At 35.5% G+C, this 26956-nt stretch overlaps 1 protein-coding gene across 2 annotated transcripts in view; it reads left to right on the forward strand.

The window, feature by feature from the left end:
• Positions 1 to 26956, forward strand: part of LOC124367658 (sphingomyelin phosphodiesterase 4) — a 40441-nt gene that overhangs the window by 7616 nt on the left and 5869 nt on the right. For both annotated transcript variants that reach the window (XM_046824656.1, XM_046824657.1), the window contains 5 exons: positions 1618 to 1751; positions 1895 to 2041; positions 22468 to 22636; positions 25392 to 25556; positions 25779 to 25976. In XM_046824656.1, the coding sequence (XP_046680612.1) occupies positions 1618 to 1751; positions 1895 to 2041; positions 22468 to 22636; positions 25392 to 25556; positions 25779 to 25976 (813 nt within the window). The remainder of the gene's footprint in view (positions 1 to 1617; positions 1752 to 1894; positions 2042 to 22467; positions 22637 to 25391; positions 25557 to 25778; positions 25977 to 26956) is intronic.

Genomic DNA, 26956 nt, shown 5'->3' on the forward strand with positions numbered 1-26956 from the left:
AACATCAGTGAACCCACTTTTCATGCTACTACTGCACTCTAATGGCTAACTGTGAATCTATATTAAAGCTTATGTCAAATAATGAACGATCAACATATAATTCTGTGCACGGAAATTTTGTATCGCAGTATTTTCTTTTTCTTTATTTTTTAGTGCTTCAGTTGGTATAGTGGGAACTGAGGAAATAAGAAATGAAATATATTATTATTGTAGATTACTCCAGTTCTTAGTCAGCTTTGAGCACTTTACAGTTTATAAACAAATATTTTTTTAATGTGATGATTTGGACTTTCTATGTTGTTTTCAACCATAAATTCACAGACATTAATTGTGCATTATTTTACATTTCAATTGTTGTAAGAAATTGATTGGTTTGGATTCCCCAAACTGAAATACTAAATATAATACAATGTAATTCTTTTTTATTTTATGGTTTATGGGATCATTACAATAGCTACTGATAGATTACGTGCCAAATTCAAATCTTTAGTGGTACTCGCCACAACCTGAAACTGTTGACAGACGCTATTTCTTGCAAGCTGTAACTGTCATTGCAAAAAACCATATTTGCCTAATAAAATAGCATTATTATTAAAGTAAATGAGTATTTTTCATATACTTTTGTTCATAATCATCAAAATAATGGTGCGTTTTTTTGCGTTTTTAATTTTGTGACACCAGCTTTCCAAAGCCCTCTTCAGAGAAGTTTGCTACCCAGTGAACTCTTCTAGGTACATATGTACAATCCTCTTCCTTGTTGGTGGCAAAGCATTGTCTAATTACTTTTCTGTATTTTAAATTTTTAGTCACAACTACAACTGTTTGGTAAAGATCTTAAAATTTCATGGATGGTGTTTACACTCACTGTAAACTTCTGTTTCGGACACCCTGATTGGAGTTTGTTCCTCGCAACCAATAGGAACAGACTTGCATTCTGTTTCAGCTTGAAATAAATAATAGTTATATCCATAAGACAACTTTATAAGGAGTCAAAGTCTCAACTTTCGTCAAGTAGTCAGTCTGTATATGGTTAGCTGAGATTGATTTAAAATTTAATGAATAAATATATGAGAAAAAACATTGCTTTGTATTTTTAAACCTTTCAATACTCTCCTATTTTGAGTTATATATAAATTTACAGTGATAATGGTAAATTTATTTTATAAGGGAAATTTCTCTATTGACTTCAAGAAAAATCAGGTGGTGGGCTTTTACAATGCAAATTAGCTCTCAGATCCGAGATTTTTCACTTGACATTGAACTCTTGCGATGGGTATCACTAGCGCTTCATCCCTCTAACTTGTTATTATTATTCATAAAATCTTGTAAATGGGAAATTTAGCCCTGGTAGTAGTTATTGGCAAAGTAGAGATTGAGGTTATATTGTGCAATGACTGAACGGTTTCATACCAGTGTTAAAATTGTCTTTTAGCATTTTAGGCCACTGGTCTTTTAATAGATTAGATTTGATTGACAATTAATAAACTTTAGTTAGTAACAAAATTACAGAAGACACCTACACTCTACACATTTTTCATTTGATGAAATAATGTCCGCACCTTATAAAAGACTGAAGTTGGAGTTGCGAAGAATATATCAATGTTGTGGTGGTTGCAGACGCAGCTGCTGTGGGCAGAAGACCAGTTGCCCAACAGTGAGCACTTGCATGCTGTCCGGCTCTTGGTCAAACACCTCCACTACTTTGCCAATAGTCTCGTAGAGGATTCCAGTGCAATGGATGAGCTGAAAAAGTATGTATGTTTCCAATATATCTGCGAGTCTCTGCTCTGTAGTTCATGTGCTGGCCACTTCCAACTTTACAATAACTATTTTATAAATTGTGCTTTAAATTCTTCACTTTAAAACAATTCACTATTAACACATTTGTTTATAGGGTGATTATTCCGTCGAGTCAACGAAGGGTTTACCATTTCATTCGGCAGACGATGCAACACTGGCCTCTGGACTCTTCCTTCAAGCAGATATTGGAGATTTGGCTGAGCTACATCCAGCCTTGGAGATATATTGACTTTAAGACCAGGTATGTATTTACTGGCATTTCTTAATCTTTTTTAACTGAGCTGGGTAAATTTACGTATCCAGGATTCGACTAGGGCGCCCAAATCCAGCAACTAATTTGAGGGGTTCTTTTGCGAGCCCGCAAGGGCCTTTTGCGCACCCCAGAAGCACACCTTGAAGCCTACCGGGGTCTATAATTTCAGCAACAACCTATCAAGTCCTCCTGAGGAACTTCACCACCCTTGGAATCCTCCTGAAGGATACCGACTCTGTGAAGATGCTTCCTCAGGTGACCTTGTCCAGTAAGACCTATAACCCGAGAAGACATTGATCTATTTAGTGAGAGAAGGTCAGACGCCACTCTGGAGGAAGGCGACTGTAGTACCATTCTGCTCATTCTCATGCTTGGATGCAACCTCCACCTTCTCTCATGTTCACCGGGAACCCATTTCGAGACAGCCCCAAAGGATTCACATCTTGGAATACCGCAGAACGGTTGAGGGTGTGTCATAATTGACACTGGGCCCTGGTTGGCCAGAGCATCAGCTCTTTCATTCCCAAGGATCCCCTTATGACCAGGAACCCAACAAACAGGCACATTGTTGATTCTGGCAAGAGAAGAAACGTCTTGATAGCAATCCCAGACAAGTTTGGATTGGAACATACAAGAGTCCAGCGCCATCATTGCTGCCTGACTATCCGTGACAATATTGATCGTCTTACTCCTATAACGCAGACAAAGATTCTCACAAGTAGTGATGGGATAACTGAACCGATGGGATAATGGTGATGGAAGGTTTTCCATTATGAATATTGAGTTTAGCTCCATTTCAACTTACTCCCATTGAAATCTGACACTTTTACAGTCTTGACTTTTCCAAATCTGAGTTGACATCCGTCTAAGGATCCAGACAAAGTTGGCGGCTTACATTCAAATCGAACTTTTTGCATTGATTCGACATCAGAGACGAAACTAACCTCAGTGATCTTGGTCGATCTTGCCATTACTAAGCAAACCGTGTGCATTCCATAATTTCTAATAGAAGCTCATAAGGTTTTAAAACTTCCCAAGAAATATTTGAGATGTAGAGGTAAGATCCCCATTTAATGCCAATGAGCTAATTCAGATTTTAGTCAGGTTTCCGATATCGCAGCAACCAGACATAATATGTTACGGAGATTTTATTCTAATGATCAAGTTGACTACTGCATTAAGAAATATTTGATTTTAAGGTTGCATGCTCACATTTTTACCACATGTGTTGACAGTAAATTTGAAATCTATTTCCAACTAATGTGTCAGGATATAATAAAGTGTTAGATTTCTTCCAATAAATTTCATTTCAAAGTTTTGGTATTACAGGAAACTTGCCCTGGAGCAATGGAGTAGATCGTAAAGACGATGTTCTTCTTAAACTTATTGGTTTTAGTGATGCTAAAAGACATTTCACTGCTCATGCAGGGTGGCCACCCGACCGGGAAAACCGTGAATTTAACGGACCGGGAAAAAACTAGGAGCAAGCCGGGAAATTTAAAAAATAATTTTTCTATCTCCAAGAACTTATAAAATCAAGACATAATTTGACTGCTTCTTGAATCAAGAACTGATTAATCACGAAACATCGTATTTTAAGCGACGTGGCTCGTGAAATTGTGAATGAAGATCGTCATATGTTCGTGAGCTACATCTGACGCCGGTTGATCTAAGGTTAACTCCACTAGTGTAGTGAGTTTATCTTGGTTAGTTCTACTCCTGTGCCGTGGCAATCCTCTGCCCCCCCCCCCCAAAAAAAACGTTACAATTCATTGGACAATTAAAATCGGCCGACCGATCGTTTCTGACTTCAGTGCTAAACGAGTGGTACACTTTAAACAGTAACGTGGCAGAGCGGTAGTAACCGCGATACAAACGGGTTTTTTGTACTTCAGTATTATTCAGTCGCCGAAGTGGGGTCTCCGGATGAAGTTGTCCAACTCTTATTCTTTAGGGAAAATAGTGTTTTGGAAAGACGTGTGTTAGATAGATGGCATAGGTCTAAAATGTACAGTGTTATAAACAGCTTTCAGAGTTCGTTTTCTTGAATAATATAATGTTTGACGGTTTGATGAGAGGTGCAGCCCGGGTTTTTGAGTACACCAGAATGTCAGTTTGATTTATACAAAGCTTAATAAGATAGGTATCTGGAGAAGAAAGTAGTGGATTATTTACAACAAGTAACATTGAGAATGGGGCGTTTGCGTCCTGTTGCACAGCAATGACAGAATGAGCTGAGGTTGAGCGGCAGGAGAAATATTTAAAATCTAGAATTGGCAGCGGACAAGCGCCATAATGTGATAGTCTCCTCTCGATCCAGCGCTCACAGCTTACCGCTCGTATCTCGGCCGAGACCTCTGTTGGTCTATGAACGATTGCTCCTCACACACTTTATGATTGTCATCAAATTACATAGGTTAAAACAAAGAAAGTGATGTTATGTTTTGATATCACGGTCACATTCAAATCTGCGTTTACACCAGCAAAAAACGGCGCAAATTTTGTATCCGACTGTAAAAATTGCTAGTCTAAACGGACGCAAGAGCTCTCACGAGCGCTGCCGCAACCAGTGCCGGACAGTTGGTTACAAGAACTGGAGAATAGTGTCGTCTATTAAAATTTCAATTATAAACTTTACTGTCATGTGTGAACAGACTTCATCTTGACTCCCGGATCAACCAGCAATACAACTGTAGCACATGCTTGCGACAGTTCTCGTTAGTAAAATTGCTTATATTGTTCACATTATTCTGCACTAGTTGTGCAAATTCTCTCGTAACTTTACTTGCCAACGCAACTAAACTGCCCCTTATAAACGCAACTAAACTGTCCCCTTGTAAACGCAACTTAATATTGTTGCCAGTCTAAAAACGGCAGACGGCCAGCCGATCGAATCAGCCACGCTGATCAGTTTTCGTTGTCAGAGCGGCATTGGTTGGACGACGGCTGGAAATCCCGTCAGTTCTCCGGTAAAATATATACCGGGCCGCACACGTGACGATCGTTTGGACGACTCAAACTGTTCAAACCAAATAGTCCAATGTGCACGAGGATCTTTATGTCTTGTTGTTTCATAGTCCTTGACTGCAATCTAACTGACTGTGTCTGCGCTGTCTATTCATGGAGAAAAATGATCGGCAGTACTCAAATTGCCGATTGGTGAAACATGTTTTTGTAGTTATTTGTGTATAAAACTATTTAGAAATATATAGCAACAGATTAACGTAGTTTATAAATAATATTATAATTGAAGTTCGTTTTTTCTGTGTCTATTTTTCAACGCTAGCGTGTCTGCTGGTTCTGTGCGCGGGCTTTAGCTCCTCGATAGTAAATAGACGATCGTTAATTCGTATTTTATCCGTACGTCGTACTTTGTTATCTTTGTATTTTCGAATTGGAGACATGTATTTTCTAAACATCACAGAAAGGCAAGTTATTAGGTATACACATTGTTATGTCAACACATTGAAAGACACAGATAAAAACTAAGGAGCTTAAAATAGGTGATAGCGATAAATCGTCACTGAATTTCTCGCATATCGCTAGCACGAAATGCTAGAGCACTGCAGCTTTGTGGCATTTCTTGCAAATACTGCTAGTGATGCTAAAACGTAATCGTTGCACTTGGCCATACAGTACGATACCAAATACAGTACTACAGTTATTTATTTGGTTTGAAAATAGACTAGATAATCGGAAATTTTCGACCGGGAAAAATCCGGGAATTTGAAAAGAGGTTTTGAGTCACCACCCTGTCATTTTAATGTACTGAGTAACTTCTTGGTGAACGCATGAAACTGGTCCTTGAGTTTGGAAATTAGGATATCTATCAATAAATCAAATGACTTTAGATGGTAAAGCACATTCCGAAAGCAGACATACAAAATTACTGTGTGATACAATGACATTTTCCAGGAAACAGTTCTCTAATACGACGACGTAAATCCGAGCATGATGTTTTGCTGATACCAAACATAAAAGTGTTCTATTCCTAAGTTATCGATTTGGTTTTCTATGATTACCTACCCAATGTTAGGCCTCTATTGCAGAGCTGTTGTGTAAAAATCACACAATTTGACTGCATAAGCCTGATGTTCGTATAGAAACAATGGTGACTAATATTATTCTGTTTTCAGATTTTAATAATTTTGCAACGATTCAGGCCGGATGACAATAATATTTTGTTCCATACCTATCACAAATAAATTTAACATAAAATGTATTCACAACAATGATATTTCTTTGCTTTCATAGAAACCAAATAAGTGAAAAACTTCTGTATTATTAACTATTACCGTGGAAACCAGGTGTCTTTTAATTAAAGGCTTGAGCTTCTTGCACGTGTTTTAACCCTAGAAGTGTGTCCATGTTACCAAAGATAAAACGTCAGTCCATTTTTGACGTGTTGCAAGGGGTTTTTTAAAAATTCGTATAAAATACTTGATATCAAGAAAACATATATTGTTATATATCGTTTTTTCTTCTCAGAAGTTGTACTATTTGAAATAGGAATAAATGTTTTGATATACTTTGGTTTAGTATATATTTTCATGAAAATAATGAGAAATTGCAAAAAGTTTTATATGAAAATTTCAAGTTTGGACCTCTGTAAGGTATTGAAATATTACAGTAAGGTCAAAATGTTAAATGTATAAAATGTAGAGAATTTTATGCCAAATTAGAAAATATATTAAAAATTTCTATTAAACAAAAATTGTAATTTTGCCATTTTTTTTTACAAAAGCGAACATGTACAAAAATGTACAAGGGTTTGGGGTTTTCATTTTTATTACCTCCAAATGTGACTATATATTTATATGAAAAACAGTTTTCTATTGTAAATTGTACATGCTATTTGAAAACACTAAAAGTAAACAACAACAAAATAAACTGTTATTTTATTATAAGTTACAAAAAAAAATCTTTTGAAAAATGAAAATATTTTGTAACAAAATTCAGAAACAAGCTACAAATTTTCACTTATACTTTATGTTCATGTAATTTTTGAATATACCCTTAGTAAGTACGTTTGTTTGGCTAAAATAAAATATAAGATATGTTCAAATACTTTGAGAAGGAACTGAGTTATGACATTTTTTGTCAACAGTCGCACGTTGAAGAATTTACTCATAAAAAGTAATCTGGTTTGCAATGTAAAAAGAATATGAAAACATTTTTTTAATTTTTTTACTTGTTATATTATGTTAGCACATAATGTTTGAAAGAAATACACTCAATAATTTTTGAAATTGAGTAAAAAATAAATGTTGTGCGTCAAATATTGTAAAACCTTGCATTGTAAAATTTTTGACAATATATAAACAATAGATATTATACTTCAAAATAACATTGTTTTATAATGTTTTTGTCATTTCATATGCATTTATGCAGTAGAGTATTTCAACCTGAAAAAATAGAGACCTAAATTATGAAAATCGGTAAAAAAATAAGCTCGTGGTGAAATAAAATGGTCAACAATGGCCGACAGGGATGGGTTGGGTTGGTCTTGATGCGACGCCGTGATTCATCTCTTTTGTTTCGCACTGCCGGAAACGTACTGAACTAAATTTACCGCTGAAAGATTGTACGGTAGATCGTTTCTTTCACTTTACACTGTTTTTTTTATTTTCTTTATTGACAATAAATAACTGTGTGAATGTTATTATACTAACCAGCATAAAATATGCTGGTTTACAACTTGAAAATGACGTATTTCTTTGACCCGGCCACCCGCGAAATTCAACTCAAATGATGACTTCTTCAGAAAACATTTCACCACGACCGTAATATTGATGTTAGAAAAAAAACGTTTATATGAAAATTGTAGAGTGGAATCTCACAATTTCAATGATACCAAAAACATGGTGATTGTTTAAAGATAAATAATTATTTTTAAAGAAAAACTGAACCGACATACAATATGCTGGTTCCGCACAACACACATAAATTACAACCAACATAAAATATGCTGGTTCCACACTTCTAGGGTTAAAAGCTCTGATACTGTAAACAAATCGCGGTTCAATCTTATTGAAAGGTAATTCCTACAGAGAGGTCTTAAGAAAGTTCAGGAGGTACACAAAGAGGAGTTCAGCTACCCAGTTGAAAGAGGTTTCCAACCAAGAAAGAGTTATCCAAATCTCCGCTAGAGGCATCTGAGCTTCGTCTTCAGTGAGGAAAAGAAAGTCAACCACCAGGGTTTCTTTTTGTGGTAGAAGACACAGTCCAGCGGAGAAGACAGAACGTTTTTTACTTCAACAGTTCCGAAAAGAGCTCCTTCTTTGAATTCTTAAGTCAGCAGAGAAGAGCCCTCTCACATCCATCTTTTTGAACTTCAACAGGACAGGCGCCCACAGAGTCTAAGGGAGATTTCCACGTTTTCTTCTGTTTGAAAGAAGACCGGGCAAAAAAAACTCCGAGGTTCATCAGACTTCTCTTCTTGAACGCTCGTCTCCTTAAAGAAAAGCGTCCGGAAAGTTTCCTGCGATCTTCACAACTCCTCGCATCTTGACGATTCTTTTTAGAATCATCTGCAACCAATTGGCCTCCTAGTATACAACTGAAATGTGGTACAGTGGTTCCAGTAATGATTCTGGGAGCCGTGCTGCATTTACAAGGTAGAGGATGACCGCTACACTACGTCGCGATGGTCGGGGCGGCGTAGACAGGGGGGCAGGACGCCCCCCACCCCAAACACAACCACCAACTTTGAAACACACAAACACCACACCACACCAACACAGTATGAGGGCAATGGAATTGGTGGACTTTCTATGAACACAAAATTTTTGTTCCTGTAACCTATTTAAATTTATGTAATAAAATCTAAATTTCTATTGTTTTATATTGTTAATCGAGTTTGAGAGAATCTAACATATAACACTATAAATAGTGCACATTATTGTATTGCCACTAATATTGGAATGACTTATAAGTTTGAATATAAAGTTTTATAGACTATTGTCCCAAAAAGGAAAATTAAAATATTTAGAATGTTTAAAGTAAATTTTCAAAAATAAAAATACACATCAAACTGACATAGATCGATGTATAATTTTACTCCTTAAAAATTTAGTGAATAGTGTTAATAAGGACTTTCAAGTAAGATACTATTTCTGTTGTGCCACAGAAAAGCATTGGGCAATTCAAGAATGTTCCAAGCTGCATTTTGTAACTATTGTGCCTAATGCTAAAGCTTCAAACGAATGAAACATTAGATTTGTGTTATATATTTTTAAACTAATAGTTTAAATAAATCAGGCAAATGTGTTTTCAAGATATTTCTAGCAACAATACAATTAGAAATGTTATTGAAAATTGTTAATATTTATTTATTTATTCAAACAATTTTATATGACAGCTACAGAAACATGTTCCAAAACAGCTATCTTAACTAAGTTACAATATATAGACATAAATAGTAATGTACAAGTTATAATGAAAATAATATTCTGACAGTCACGTTAAAAAATAACCAAAAGCATATTTTTATCTAAACTTAAACTAATTCTATGAATAACTCTAAACTCAATTAGTTAAACTAAACAGGAATATCAATATAACTAATCTAAATCAAAAAGGTTGCTACATTTCATTAAAAATACACTTAACTTATCATTAAAAACATCTAGATCGGAAGCATAACAATTTAATAATCTCAATATTTTGTATAAAGGAAAGTTAAAATGTGACAGTGTTTTACACCTTGGTAAGGAAAACAAATTAAATGTTCTTACACTTCGTCCAGGTACATATAAATGAATGTTCTCTAATAAAAACCTGCTATCGACAGAACCATTTAAAACTTTGTGTGTTAAGGATGCTAATGAAAGTTTTCTTCTCAGAGACAGTTTAGGGGCAGCAAAAATGTTTCTCAAATCGGAAGTAGGAAAATCAAAGGGACATGAACGAGAAAATCTTTTGAAATATAAATATCTTAGAAATTTATTCTGGAGAATTTCTATTTTATCACAATCAGACTTGGTTATTGAATCCCACACTACCGCACAGTATTCCAATTTGCTTCTGATTAAAGTTTGGTACAACCTTATTATGGCTTCTGTATCTTGAAAAGACCTAGTATTTCTTTTAACAAACCCTAACAGCTTATAAGATTCAGCTATCACGCTATATACGTGATCATTAAAAGTAAGAGTGGAATCAAAGATTATGCCCAAGTCCTTTATTGTATTGACTGACTTTAACGGAGTACTTCCAATATGATATAAATTATTGATAGAAACATTTCTCCGAGAGTATGACATAGCAAAACATTTCTGGACATTGAGATATAATTTATTAAATAAACACCAGGAACTAAGTTGATCAATTGAGATTTGTAACAGTTGTGTTTCATCTATGGATGACAATTTAATTCACACAAGAATTTCTTCGGGGTTTCCATTACCAAGCACATAAGATAAAACAGCGGAATTATTAAAAGAATATTCTTGCTTGGTATGGTTTTTCCGTAAATAAAAATTACATTTTTTACTTAGAACATATATTTCCAACCACTGGCAGTTCCATTCGAAGTAATTCTAAATGTCAAATACAATAAACATATCGGTCAATATGCAACAGTTTAAAAAATATTGTTTGTATTTTATATTTTTGTGCCATAATTAATTGTTTGTTTAGTTGAATGAATACCTTCAATCAGGAACTAGTTATCTGAACACATTTCCTAGATGAAAATAAATTCGTTAAATTTCGAGCATTAGTTTTAATATTCAGGTTCTTTTATAAAAAATACCACGGTACAAAATTTGCTTCAGGGGCTTGCTAATTGACTACCAATGCTGGGCAGTTGCTCGGACATACTCAGATCTAAAAAAAAATACAGCGTCTTGAAGTTTAGCAAAAAATGGGAGTTCTAAAATTGTGACGCGTATACTGTATAAGCACAATTGTTTAGCTGTAAAATGAGCCATCCTTTTGGTTCAAATAACCAAGAGTTAATAGTATTTTGGACATTTGCCTTTTTTATATGTTACAAAATGTATACCTAACACTGCATTTGGAGGACTGAAACCTACCCTCTTCACCAGGTATAAAAACTTAATACATACTAATGAACTTAAAATCTACATCTTGAGACAGTGAACTGCCACTACAAAAAGTTTAATTAAGTATAAATGAAGTTTCATGCAAAACTTAGTCTACAGACGAAATCCTTCCTAAGATTAATAATAATTTCCTGTCACTTGATACATTGACATTTTGTTTAAAGAGTTAGATTTATAGGGTAGTGTTTAAATAGTAATGTTCTGGTGAGGTAAGGAAGGTACAACGCATAAGTGCGCTGAAATCAAACCTTGTTTTCCACTTTTAACATCGAATTTCCACTCTGTTATTTTTCGTTTTACTCTAGGAATAAAAATGTTACATGTTAAATGTTTAATGTACTACTATATTTGTTTCTTCTGCTACTTTCTCATTCCCAACATGGTTACCTATAAGACCAATGTATCGCTCAGCCAAATCCTATGGAGTGACATGCACCATGATCGACCTCAGTGTTCATCATATATAAATGAAGCTTCGTGCAAAATGACAAGACACAAGTATATTTGGATGGCTATTAGAGCGTCGGCCGCGCGCTCTGATCCCTTGGCCCATTTGTAGCTAAAGCCGACTCTCGATAATTCAAACAGTCGATAATTCAAAACTCTTGGTAATTCGAACGAAAAGGCCGGTCCCTTGAAAAACTCTCGCTATTTCGAACTTACCGCAGAGGACAGACTAATTTTGAACACGCAGTAATTCGAGGTCTTGTCGGCGGAACTCTCTATAATTCGAAATGACGTAAACGAATTGAGGTTAGGCCTATACAGAACACGCAGTAATTCGAAGTTCACTTGACAGAACTATTTGCAATTCGAATTGAGAGTCGGCCGGTGGGAAACACGCATTTCAACTTATTCCTGTCATAACAAGAAACTTTGCATCCTGTGTCCCAGAGCATACTCTTTGCAGTGTTGGTTATGTTTGCGCCGTGTTGTGTGGAAGTCGTGTTTGTTGTGTGTGTAAGAAGTGTTTGTCGTGATGGCTACTAAGCAAAAATATAAATGTCTTTCTCTTTCGGAAAAGAAAGAAGTGATCGCGGCGGTAGAAAGTGGTAAAGCGAAGTCGGAAGTTGCAAAAACATTTCAAATCCCTGCGAGTACCTTGTCTACCATTCTAAAAAATAAACAAAAAATAGTTGAAGTGAGTTCCGTAGCAGGAAGAAAAAGAACGACAAAAGGTGAATATCCTAGATTAGAAGAGTGTTTAGTCACATGGCTTAGACAGTGTAGAGATAAAAATGTTCCTGTTGGAGGTTCGCTTTTAAAAGAAAAGGCAAAGGCATATGCTAAAGAGCTTGGCATCCCCAGCTTTGCAGCAAGTGAAGGCTGGTTGACTAATTTCAACAAACGTAATGGTATATTTTTTAAAAAGGTTTGTGGGGAAAGCGCTAGCGTTAGCGACAGTGTGTGTTCCGATTGGCGTGCAGAGTTGTCCAGCTTAACAGAAAGTTATGAACCACACAACATTTTTAACACCGACAAGACCGGCTTATTCTTTAAATGCAAGACATTTACATTTAAAGACGAGAAATGCCACGGAGGGAAACATAGTAAGGAAAGGTTAACTCTTCTGTTGACTGTTAACATGGATGGTTCCGAAAAATTGAAGCCCCTCCTCATCGGGAAAGCAGCAAAACCTAGGTGTTTTAAAGGTATCCAGTCATTTCCCGTAACCTACCGCTCGAACAAAAAGGCATGGATGACAACGGAGTTGTTTAACGAGTGGTTAAATTCATTGAACAGCGACATGAAAAAACAAAATCGTGAAATCCTCTTATTCCTTGATAACTTTTCAGTTCATAACAACCCTCCAAATCTCTTGAATGTGAAACTTAATTTTTTCCACCAAATACAACATCCAAGTTGCAGCCTCTAGACCAAGGCATAATTCAAAACTTCAAAGCATTTTACAGACATGAAATAGTCAAGATTGTACTGGATGGAATTGACAGTAATGAAACTCCAAACATCTCTATTCTCACAGCCATGTTGATTGTTGAAAAAGCGTGGAAAAGTGTGTGTCAAACGACAATATTTAACTGTTTTCGTAAGTCTGGATTCTGTGTTAACACACCCGATGAAGAACTTCAAGTTGTGCAGCCAACACCTTGGGAATCTCACCCTGTAATAGGAGATGTTCCATTTGAAGATTTTGTGCAAGTTGATGACGAAGTTGCAGTATGGGGAACCCTTACTGATGCTGACATCTTGGCCGCTAAAGATGAAGAACAACCTGATGTTGATAACGATGAGGAAGACCAGGAGTTCCCGCCTGTCACACTGAAGGAAGCCAGCACATCCTTAGAAAAGCTGCGCCATTTTTCTCTCCAGGTAAAAGCATCGCAATAAACTACTGTAGTTAGCCTATCAATTTGTTAAACTGATTTTAAAATGCCATATTCTCCACACTGCAATTTATCCATCATTTTTTTACTGAATTTGATGTCCGAAAGTAGCGTAGACTTTTTTTAACCTTAGGGTCTTAGGGCTGTAAAATCAGCTGTTTGTTTAGTTTAAAACTTCAATGTAAATACTGTATGTCATAAGTTATAATACAACCAACAAATTACGTAATTTTCGGCATTTGTTACGAAATACGCTGTGACAGTTGTTTTCTTTCTTTTCTTTGCAGACAGAAGTTGGGCCGGAATTGTTCGACGCACTATTTGTGTTAAACAAGGTCGTCGATGAGGCACGAATCAACAAGAAAAAGCAATCAAAGATAACAGATTTTTTCAATTAATCATTAGAAATTAATGTTCTTTAAGTTTTGTTAGTTTGCCATATGACATTATGTATTTAATAAAAGAACTCTTGGTAATTCGAATAATTTTCTTTTCCTCTCAATAAATCGAAACTCTCGGTAATTCAAAACCCTCACTAATTCGAATTTTTTTGCATGTCCCGCCAATTTCGAATTATCGAGAGTCGACTGTATTAGGTGATATAAGCTGTTTTCTACCATGATAATTGTCGCCTAGGCACTCTATGTGAATTTTATATTGAATGTCAAAATAACCCAAAAATGCCCAGTACCTGTCACATTGAGGACGATTTTGAAAGTTTCGCCTTGGTTGTGGTGGTCCTACACGTCAAATCTTGGTTCACACCCAAAATTATCGATGTGTTCAGTCCGCCTAATGTATGTCAAAGCTTGACTACTGTTTCTCTACAAAATTGGAGAAAAACTCTTTCTTGACGGTTTTTTAACATCAGAGCAGCATTTTTGCTCAGCATTTCTATGGACTTATTGGTCATAAATGGCTCCTCCAGGTTATATTTTTGGGACACCTGTGCACTTTTCTATCAAGGCACATGAGCCACGCTTCTTGGCCTTGTTCAAGTAATGAAACAAAACACAAATTGATATGGGAGTGAGAATAAGAGATGAACTGTACTGATAATGAAAGTACGACATATCACTGGATAATGAATTTTTCATAAAATAATTCAGAAATCAAAATATTGAAACTCAATCTGTGTTCTAGAACACCTAAGTTCATTTTCGATAGTCTGAAACCCAAGAAGTATTGTCCACAAGGAACCAGTTTGAAAATTAGGTTTTTGATTTATGTATGGGTGGATAATGTGGTAAAAAGCAGTTTTAATTAGTTGAAGTAATTTATTGAAGATGGGCGATTTGAAATGGACGTTTTCGAACGTTAAGTGTTACAGAAATAAAATAATGCATCTCAAGGATAATAATCCATCCTCTTGCCAGGTATAAAAAACCTGAGGCGTAAGGTTAAAGATGAAAAATTGAGAACTAATCAATATATGGTGATGAAGGATAGGTTTTCCATTGTGAATATTGAGTTTAGCTCCATTTCATCTTACGCTCATTGAAATCTTACACTGTTTTGACTTTTCCAAATCTGAGTTGACGTCCGTCTAATGATCCAGACAAAGTCGGCGACTGACATTCAAATCGAACTTTTTACATTGTTTCAACATCATAGACACACAGACCACAAAAGAGCTCTGTTGTTTTCCAGAAAATAAAGCTAAACACAACGTTTACATTGAACCGATCTTTCTCATCATAGATACGTTATGTGTAGTTTTTCTGTTATTGAAAAATTGTGAAACAGACTACAACGATAAGTAATGAATTGTCTCATAGACATCCCCCGGGCTATAAATGGGCACAGTGAGCATCTGCCCAGGGCGCCTAATTTTAGAGGGTGCAAACTTTTGGGTTAAAGAAAAAATTATAAAAGTTATAAAATAATGAAAGGCGTGATAAAATGATATCCAAAATATAGTCTACGTAAATTATAAAAAAATTTGAATGATATTAAATACACACTTAAACTTAAAGCATTGAATTATGTTTTGAACACAATTTTATTGCCCTTAATAATATTGAGTGTTGATGATGGCAACACTGACTCTGGTAGAGCTGTAGTGGTTGCGCATTGCATGACGGTCGGTCAGACGCTGCTTCTGTTCTACAACTAGTGATGGGATAACTGAACGATTTTTATAACCGACTAACCAATCAGTTATTTCTGTAGTTAATCGGTTATTTTAGTCAAATGAATAACCAATTACTTTTTCAATTCAATCCAGATTGGCTGGTTCACTTAATTATGTAGACTTCACATTAATCAGATGAATTAGTTGAATTGCCACACCCAATTTACTTAGTAATATTAATAGTTTATTTACACATTACCATTATACTTAAATAAATAGACTACCGTTCTGTTTAACTTATTTTTAATATAATAAAGCTTCCAGTGTCATATTTAAATGAAATCTTATCATTGACGAAACACCTTCATAATCTTGTAAGAAAGTTGTGCATTTGATGTTTGACATGTAAGATCTTTGATTTCGAGTTAAGAAGGTAATGTTTGCAATAGAGCCTAAATAAATCAAAATTAAAACTGGGCATCAGTTATTGTTGACATTTATTTCATGTAATTCATTTTTTCAAATCAAATCACAAATAAGACTACATTAGAAGAAAACAAAATTAGTAAGCTATAAAGAAAATCTTAATATAACATAAAAGTTATAATATAATATTAATAAAATGGGTAAGTCACACATAAAACCCTTTTTTGTACAAAACATAATAAAGGAGGTTAATTTATCATTCAATTAAAATTGCGTTGTACTTCAAGAACAAACAATGGCTGGATTAGAAAATAAACACACAAAAATTAAAAATTTAAATAATATTGGTATGTTGCAAACACAGTGAGTGCACTATGTTTTACGTCTTATTATATTTTCAATGGAACCTTAAAAGAACAAAACAATTAACGAGAAAAAGAAAAACTAATGCACTGTATTTACCAAGTAACAAAGACTAATTAAAACTTATAAAACACACAAATAAATTAAATTAAACTATCGTAAACAAAATGGTTACAAGCATTTAAAAATAAATGTTTAAAATTTTTCATTCGCGTTTAAAAATACTATTTTATTAACCACTTGATCACCCACGTCACCGTCAATTACGTAATGAACACTAAACTTAAACGCCACAATCACAAATTCGGTACCGTGTCCATCCGCCTGCGCCTGTTGATTAATTGATAGATATGGAGAGTCAGAGGGATGGTTTGGGGTAAAGAACCATACCTATTGAGACAAGAACGCAGCGCGGGCAATATATTGGTGAAGAATTTCAAATCAACCCCGAACCGGCTAAAAATTTCTATAATCATATTATTATTATTAATTCTGTTTATTCATTTTAGGTATATAATTTTGAAATGTAATATTATTATATAATATCTAATAGACTACAATATAATTACCATTTTAATGATAATATTATAATTCATTTTAATTATGAATCACCAAAGTTAACAGAAAGGTAATTGCTAAAGTACGAGACTGGCGTAACTAAAATAACTGATTAAAATAAACGACTAATTCAAATACAGACTAAGTTTGCACAATCAGTTAACTTAATGAAAATTAGTTTGTAGAAAATGTAGTCTTAGGACTAATTTAAAATAACCAATAAGAATAAAGTAGGGGAAGTGCGCTTAAATTGCACCTGTGCCTAAAATGCACCACTGATGTTGTGGCAAAATGAACAGACATACAGCGCTCCACGAGGGACCAAGGTGAAGCTGTAACAGTAAAACAGTCACCCCACTCACTTGGGTTAATGAGGGAGTTGATTGCCGTTCATATAAAAAACTTTTGTTTATTTCACAGTGCGCTAGTTATTTTTGGTGATTTTGACTTTATGGTGCCACGATCCTGTGAAGGGTGAGTAAAATTCTTATTATATCACTATATAGTAGGCAATCTTAGCGTTTAAATGAAACGTAGTTCGATTTAAAATATGCAACCTAACCTCAAACACGAAGTAGTTAGTTTCAATATGGCGATTTGCCTAAAATGCACCGCACCGGTTTCCCTAAATTGCACCTTTTTTTTACTGGTGCAATTTAGGCTAATATGATGTTGTTCATTTCAGATGGCGAATAAAGGCAGAAAATATGGTATATGGAAGGAAGAGGATATGGAAAGGGCGATTGCGTCATTCAAGAACGGTGATATGGGCATTAATGCAGTTTGTCGGGTGTACGGGGTGCCGAAAAAAACATTAAAACGTCGCCTCGCCGGAACAAATACTTATGCAACTGATTCTAAACAGGTGTTCGGTCGTCCCCAAGACTTGCCAGCTGAGTTAGAAAATGAATTGGTATTAGATTTAGAGAAAATGTTTCTTGGAGTTACCCGAGAAGATTTGAAGAAGTTGGCGTTTCAACTAGCTGAGGCCAATGGTCTACCGCATAGATTCAATATGGAAACCAAAATGGCAGGGGATAAATGGTATTATTCTTTTATTTCAAGGCATCCACAGTTGTCTTTACGAAAACCGGAGGCAACATCAATGGCTAGGGCCAGTGGGTTTATAAAGGAGAGAACGGATATTTTCTACGATACCCTGACAAAAATAGTTGATGAAAACAAGCTGCAGGCCTGTGACATTTTCAATGTCGACGAGACTGCCCTTTCAACCGTCCAGAGGCCACGTAAGGTTTTGGCTCAAAAAGGCAAACATCAAGTAGGGTCAATGACTAGTGCAGAAAGGGGTACCCTGACCACTGGGATATTTTGTATGAGTGCAGCTGGTGTTTTTGTACCACCAATGCTTGTTTTCAAAGGTTTGAGATTCAAACCGGAATGGAAAATAGGAGCTCCTCCTGGGACCACGTTTGACATGACTGAGAGTGGTTGGAGCAATGCTGAGGTATTTTTGAACTGGTTAAAAACCTTTGTGTCTTTTATCAAACCTAGTAAAGATAAAAAATGTCTCATTATACTAGATGGCCATACGTCACATACAAAAAATCTGGAGGTTATAGAATATGCCAGAGATCATGGGGTCATCTTGTTATCCCTACCATCACACACAAGTCACAGGCTACAGCCGCTCGATGTCAGTTTCTTTGGACCCTTGAAAACCAATTTCCACAAGGCATGTGAGGTTTACTTTAGAACTCATTTGACAAAAATTACTGTAAGCCATATAAGCCATCTACTGAACGAAAGCTATCCAAAATCAGCCATCGTAGCTACGGCTATAAATGGCTTCAGAGCCACTGGGATTTGGCCTATAAACAAAGACCTTTTTGAAGATCACGATTTTGCCGTTCATACTAATATGCCTGTTGTCATCAGGAACGACGCTGTCACAAGAGATCAGCCATATGATGACGTCAGACCTTCAACCAGCCAAATTATGAAGAACGGCTCTGACCGGCCTTTTATGCCAGAAACCCCCAGTTCTACTGCTTCCGTTGGAACCTCTAAAGCTAAGAAAACTACATCTATTAAAGACATTTCCCCTTTACCAGATACTAGTGTTTTGCTAAAGAAAAAAAGAAAATCAACTTCAACACAAATTGTTGAGGTTCTTACAAGTTCACCCTATAAAGCTGAGCTTTTATTGAAAAGAAAAGAGAATAAAGAAAAGAATATAAGAATGAGAAAGAAACTCGAAGGGAAGTCCTTAGCAAAGAATGACGCTAAGGAAAAAAGTGTTTCAGCAAAAAGAAAAATTAAATTTGACTCCGCAGAGGATCAATCTCGTTGCACGAAAACGGTGAAATTAAATAATGATAGGTCTAACTTTAATGAGTCATCGTGGTTTTGCAAAATGTGCGAAGAGGAGAGAGAGGAAGATATGATTCAATGTCTTAATTGTAGTGATTGGTTTCATGTCATTTGTGTGGGGGTGAAACCATCCCAAAAGATGTTTAATTGCAATGTATGTAAAGATATGGTATAGTAACTAAACGCAAAATGAAATCCAGTTATTTGAGTTAAAACATTATGTTGATTTCATTGTATAACACAGTAGAGTTTTCTTTTCATGTCTATGATTCATAATAAATTGTTTTTTTTTATGATTTTTCGTGGTTTTATTCTTCCAAAACTTGATTTTAAACACGGTGCAATTTAGGCATAATGGAGGTGCATTTTAGGCACATAAGGTGCAATTTAGGAAAAACTTTTTTTGTTTAATTTAGCTCGCAATTTTTTAAAATGGATACTTATTCTAAAAATAGCCATGAAATCTTCTTTGTATATCCCTTAATGATAACATTGAAAAAAACAAAATATAAAAAAAAAATTTTTTCCTGAAATATACATGAAAGTGCTTAAGGGGTGCGACATAGGCGCACTTACCCTACTACTTCAGACTAAGTCTGCACAATCAATAATTAACTTATTGAAAATTAGTCTGTAGAAAAATAACCGATCAGGATTAACGACTAGTTTAAGTATAGATTAAGTCTGTTCAATCAGTTAACTTATTGAAAAATTAGTCGGTAGGATAATTAGTCTTAAGACTAATTTAACTGGTTGCAGCAAAAATAACTGACTAATCGGTTAAATTAAAATAACCGAACTAACCATTTATTTTCATTCAGTTATTCCCATCACTATTCACGAGCACATTCCATAATGGCTGCGACCTCCGCCTGAAAAACTGTAGGATAAGGACCCATAGGGACCACCAGCTCCCTGCATGGTCTTACCCCCACAATTCCAGTGCCTGTGCTGCTTAATGTTTTAGAGCTGTCTGTAAACCATTCAAGCTCCGCTGGTGGAGAGAGGTTTCCTTCCCTCCGACCAATCGCTCCTAGGAGGTATCACAATCCTAAAGGGTTTTTTAAAGGAAAAGTTTTGTGCCATCTGATCAGAGACCATGTGCAGAGCATCCCCTGAATCAGGATGCTAATTCTACAGTGCCCACCGCTGCAGCCCGATCAGAGTCCCACTTGCTGAAGACAGTAGACACTCCTCCTGGTCATAGCCTGAATAACAATGTCTAGAAGGGGCAAGGTTGAGGCAACAATCTAGAGCTGGCACCCAGCGCACTAGGAAAAACCAGACAAGCTCCCGCCATCTTGGATTCCGTTTTTGGCCTCCAGACAACAGCCCATACATTAGTGCAGATCTGACTACGGAAACATAAAGCCAGTACAAAAGCCTCGGCTTAAGTCCCAAAGACACACCTATCATGCATCTGCATTTAATTTAATTTAATGCCAAAATTATTAGTAACAGAGTAATTTCCTGTTTACAGAGAATTTAATTATTTTTCTCAAACAGTTTAGGGAAAGATATGATTTTGAGACTAATAACCTATCATCTAACTCAATTATGGGGCTGAATATTTGGTATTCTCAGATGATTGTTTTTTTTTATTATTGTTTTGGTCTATAAGAATTGCTAAAAACAAATCTTCATCTCTTATCTAAGACAATCATCTAAACTAAAGTAGTAAAAATAAATACAGTGATCGCCAGAACTCCAGATGCTGTTCAGGATCAAGAATTGAATCCATCCACCCCTTGTAAGAAAATAATAAGTTAAGTTACAAGTAGAATAACTGTTATACCACTGTTCTCTCTTTTCACTATTTCTTCAGTTATGTTAATTTTTTCATGTATTCTGTACTGTCACTGAAATTTATATAAGTTTGGCTCTTTTTGTCTAACAGTGATATAACAATTATTTATGTATCTTATGGTTGGTTTTAAGCATATCAAGCTAGGGAAAATGTAATCTGAAAAAATTATAATTTTATATTTTTAACCCAATTTGATACTTCCATTTCACCTCCACCAATCCTAGTCCAGCTGACAATCGTTTACTTTCTTGGGAAAAATGTATCTTTCGATTTCAATCAAAACCAGATTGTATGCTTATACAATGTAAATTGGCTCTTTGTTTGTGGACTATAATGGTAGTGGATCTATCTACATTATGATCTAGTAATAGAATTGAGTTATGACATAATAATGTTTAAATATTTAAAAAAGCCTGTTTCACATTTAAATGAAAATGTATCTTAACCCTCCATCGGGCGCTTAAAATTAGAAACACCATCAGGCGCTCACGGAGGTTTCCTCCAGGTTGGCGAATAATGGATATCATAGTCGTTTAAACTGTTTTTATTTGTTTAAATATTCATACTGATTTAATTACAATGTAATATATTGATTTTTAGAAATTTAATAAAAAATTACACTCTTATGTAATGAATTTTCCAAATAAGAAATTCAAAATCTTAAAAAATGTTATTGTATAATAACAACATGATTAATTTTAAGGAATAATGCAATTAATTGTAAAAATGTTTAACCTTCTGTAAATATGTATGGAAATTAACTTAGTTTTTAACTTCTTACAAAAACAACTTACTTCAATTCTTGAGATATTATACAATTGTAATGTCAATTATTGCTCTGAAATAAAAATTTATTCTTTACTAAAAATTTTGTTACACACTGCACAAAATTTCAAAACATTTTCCTTCTGGTTGTTATAGCGACAATGTTCACTCCATAATCATTACTGAAATGTTCCCTAGCACACTGGTACTGTACTAACAAGTCTCTCGTCTTCATTCTCCATTTCACAAAATTCAAATAAAATATATAGTAAAATTTAAAAAGAAACCATCACAGGTCACACATTTAGGCGCACACGGATTATTACAACATAAAAACTAAACACAATAAGGCGCTCACGGTGATTTCGTCCAAGCACTACAAACACACCATCGGGCGCTCACGGAGGAATCGTCCAGTCACGCACGGAAGTAGACCTCATACTGACACATTTTGATAAATAAAAGCGGGAGGCTATTGTTTCGTTTCCCCGAAAGATGCTCGTGAAGTACACTGCGGGAAACGACTGCCGACATCAGAAAAGTAGTACTATTTTTAATAATAAAACATACACGGAGGAAAACTCCGTTTAGCGCCCGATGGAGGGTTAATAGAGTTTTTTACAGCAGAAGTAGCCTATAACAAATTGTCTGTTATGATATTGGCTGTTGTTTTCCAGATACAATAGACCACGTGGAGATCCAATGCCAGTTGACTCTCGTTGGTTACCTTTCATCGCTGAAAACCTTCTTGTGTATTCAGTTATCTTCCATCAACTCATTGAACGCTTTAAAATGCTGGATTTAGCAAGTGCCAGAAATGCTTACATGCTTTTTCGACTCACAAAGGTAACAAATCACACCTGTATTTAGTGTTTAATACAAAATTCTAATTTATATTTTAACCCTAATAATTTACTGACAGAGATGAATGAGAGATTATTTCTGGTTGGCATGCAGATAAGTGCTAATCATTACTGTATGATTTGTTGTGGCACAAAAAATTACTGTTTAAAGTTTCTGTCAGTTAGTTTTATCATCTCTATCTTGTACTATGTGTATTAGATACAAAATTAATGGAATCAACATACTTAGTGTAGTCTACAAATATAAATATCATGTATGAATTATGGTTTTATAGTATGAAGTACTCGTACTCTAGACATGCTAAAGATGTATTTATCCTTCAAAAGAGGGCTGTTGAAATTTTAACAAATATACCTCCACATAATGATTACAAAATAAGCTTCATTAATCTGCATATTTCAATACTTTTATAGCTAACTTGTTTTAAACACAGCATGTTCAATGCTCAGTAAAGTTTAAACTTTATATACAAGGTGTGTCCTAAAAGTATCCGACCTTGACGTCTGGCATGAACTGACGTTACTCGGCGGCAATGGCAATCTGGTCCCCTTCAAAGTACTCCCCTCCACAAGCCACTACCTTATTCCAACGCTCCTCCCACTTCCGGAAACACTCCTTAAATTCATTTTGCAAAATGGCTAACATATCCTTCGTCGCATTTTGTTTTATTTGTTCAACATCGTCAAATCTTTTTCATTTCAAAGGAATTTTTAATCTCGGAAATAGCCAGAAGTCACAAGGAGCTATGTCAGGACTGTAGGGAGGCTGTCATAGTTGGTTGATGTCGTGTTTGACCAAAAAACGCTGAATAAGATTTGAGGAATGAGCTGGCGCGTTGTTGTGGTGCAGGATCCAGTCACGGCTTGTCCACAGTTCAGGTCGTTTCCTTCGCACTGCATCTCGTAGCTGCCTTAGGACCTCAAGATAAAACTCCTTATTCACTGTCTGGCCTCTTGGAGCATATTCGTGATGGACAACGCCATCCTGGTAAAAAGAAACTGTCAGCATTGTCTTGACATTGCTTCGACTTTGTCTTGCTTTTTTCGGTCATTGCTCTTTGCGAGTTTTCCACTGTGAAGATTGAGCCTTTGTTTCTGGGTCGTAGCCATAAACCCATGACTCATCACCAGTAATAACTTTTTTAAATAGCTCTGGGTCACTTTTTATCAAATCCAGATTGTCCTGTGCGATTTCAAGGTGACAGTTCTTTTGGTCTTCTGTCAGCAGCCGAGGAACAAATTTTGCCGAAACACAGTTCATTTTTAAATCTTTGTGTAAAATGTTACAAACTGACGATTTTGGTATTCCTAAATCTTTTTCCAGCTCTCGAGTAGTCAATCGACGGTTTTCATTAATTGCTGCACGAACACGTTCAACATTTTCAGCGTTTCTGGCTGTTGAAGGCCTGCCAGATCGGTCATCAGTCTCCACTGATATGCGGCCATTTTTAAACCACCTAAACCACTCTTTTATTTGTGTATCGTCCATAGACACGTCACCATAAACTTTTCATATCATAGTAATCGTCTCTGATGCTGAATGGCCAAGTTTTTGGCAACATTTAATGCAAATGCGCTGCTCAACATGTTCAGTCATATTGAAATGTGACGCACACACACGGCAGTACTGTACGGAACAGAGCGCTGTGACTCACTGAGTGACCGGATCGTATTCAATGCCTAATATGGGAAGGAGCCGGTTGGTTACGCCGCGGCCGCCTACTGGTTGGCGGTCGGATACTTTTTGGACAGACCTCGTATTCATGGAGAGGCAGCCAGTCCATAGTCATTGCTCAAGGTATGAGAATAAAATAAAGTCTGTGCAACTCGGCTGACTTTGATTGCAATTTCACCTACTGTATTTAAGAGATTATTTGCCCAAGTAAGTTCCTAAGGACTCTCTGTCAACTGCTTGAGAAAACAGCATTCTGTTCGCTAACATAATTATGTAACTTACTCACTCAATCCTTTGGCCAACGATTCCCAAGGGTATTTGGCCTTGCCCTCAATTTGCCTCCACTTTTACTGAACTTCTGTATCATCTTCTGTGACCCCATCTTGTTCATGTTGTAAAGCAGTTCGTAATAGAATTTTGGACATTTACCATCGTTATATGTTACAAAAAGAGTAACATTACGTTTTCAGGATTGAAATATATCCTCTTTCTCAGGTGTAAAAAAACCTAATACATAAATATGCGCTTAAAATGTAAAACATGCGGCAATGGACTGTCACTAAAAAAAATTGTTCATAAGTTAATACCTGACTGGTACACCAACAGGATTAACTCTAGACTGGAGAAACTGAACCCAAGCGATGTTACTACAGAAATCAAAGACACAAACACACACCAATGAAAAAGAACACTTTCAAAAAATTAATACTGTAACTGCATTTTCTGGGGTATCACGGCATGTCATTTGAGACAATAAAAACAGGAAGGCGATATTCAGGAGGGTGAGTGGCTGCCACCTTCAACCTTGTGTTTTGGTCCTTGACCTAACACACCATGATATTTAGGTAATGTCTACATCTTAATCTATTTTTTTCAACACTCATCAGTCCAGTGGTCACTGTGCAACTGAGATTGTTTTCTGAAACACAAAAATATTTCCTATCTTTCCTAAACGTTTCAACGTGTGTTCAGGTGGCCTGATCTGTTATTACAAAACTTTTTATGGAGTTAAAACATTTTGATCTATGTACGGGTGACCTAAGAAATGATATCTTTGTTGCAGGTGTTCTCTCAACCGAACCTCAGTGAGTTGCTCAGACAGGTGGAGGGCAGTCTAGTGGAAATGGATGGAAGAGGTTACAGCAAGTGGGTGCAGTCACACCTGGTAGACCTTGAGGGACCCACTTTCCAGTATAAACCTATACTTGCATCCGATTCCAACATTCAGGTACCAGAGTCACCAAACAGTCTAAAAATAAGATTATCTTTTAGGAAAGTATGCTTACTTGTATAAATAGGTGGAAACGTATTCATCTCTGAAAAAAGTGTACTTTGAAGACCATTTTCATTGTAGGTACTGTGTTGTTAAATCACATGTTATTTTATTAAAATTGTACACAATGTTTCGTTGTTATATATTAAATTAGTAAATTTCATTTCTCTGTGGAAGGCCTTCATACGCCTGGTGAAGGAAGCAGAACTGCAGGCAGTTACCAGGCTGGAAGAAGAACTACGGAAAGATGAGCAAATGGGATTCTGGGAGAGACTGTTCTCCGGAGGTGGCAGTGACACTTACACTCTTGCTGAAAGGAAGAACGTGCCTATATTTCTCTCTGCATCCATCAAGAACTTCATCAGTATGTTTCAGGTAAGCTGTTGATGTAGTGTTGTAACACAGCAATCTAAACTAATTTAAATTACAATACAAATTAAAACTCAATACTTCAAATACAAATAATTAAGATATTAGAATAATTAATCATTTAGAAGAATATTTTATGAACAGTCGTTACATCTCAGATTACCATTGGTACGTAAATAATTTTGGAGTCACCCTTCCTGGGCAAAATTAATTGCAGGTTAATTTAAAATAAAAAAATTCGTGGGATTGCCAAATACTTTATTGGGATTGTAATGCTAGAGATGTATCTTTTATGTATATTGAAATAGGCTAAACTATGCTCTTATTTGTAAGGATCATTATGAATCATTAGGCAAATTTGTCTTATGTACACAAAGAACAAAAAATATTTTCAATACAAGTAATTTACAGTAATTTGAATGTATATTTATTGCACTGTATTATCCGTTGTATAATGTTATACAATACTTAAAAACAAAATTTACTTCAATCTATTATAATTCTTTTTGTATTTTTACAATGCTACGTAATTTTTAAACCAGTATATTTTCAGCCAAATAGTCATAGAAAATAGATAAAATTAAAGTTTTACATTTCATATGAATGTTGAGTTCAACTCGATTTCTGCTGGAATCTGGAGTCAACGTCCGTCTGAAGATATCCAAAAAGTTCGTGATGAAAGATCTAAAAATTAAATTCTTACATCATATAGATTCCAGGAGTCGTCTGTGACATTGCTGCAGATTCGGGACATTACACTAAGTGAAAGGTGAAATGGAGCCGAACTCGACATTTGTATTGAATCAATCCTTCTCACCATAGCTATGTTATTTTATAATTAAGTAACTTTTGTTTTCTGCAGTTTCAGAAGTTACAGAATGTTATTTGTAATTAATTAATCCTACCAAAGGCGCAGGTGCACTTGGTATGAGTACATTTTGCATGTGGCTAATACAAAATAATAATTTTTTCTGGAACTAATTATT

Source organism: Homalodisca vitripennis, chromosome 8, assembly GCF_021130785.1.
Source record: "Homalodisca vitripennis isolate AUS2020 chromosome 8, UT_GWSS_2.1, whole genome shotgun sequence".
NCBI classification, from domain to species: Eukaryota; Metazoa; Arthropoda; class Insecta; order Hemiptera; family Cicadellidae; genus Homalodisca; species Homalodisca vitripennis.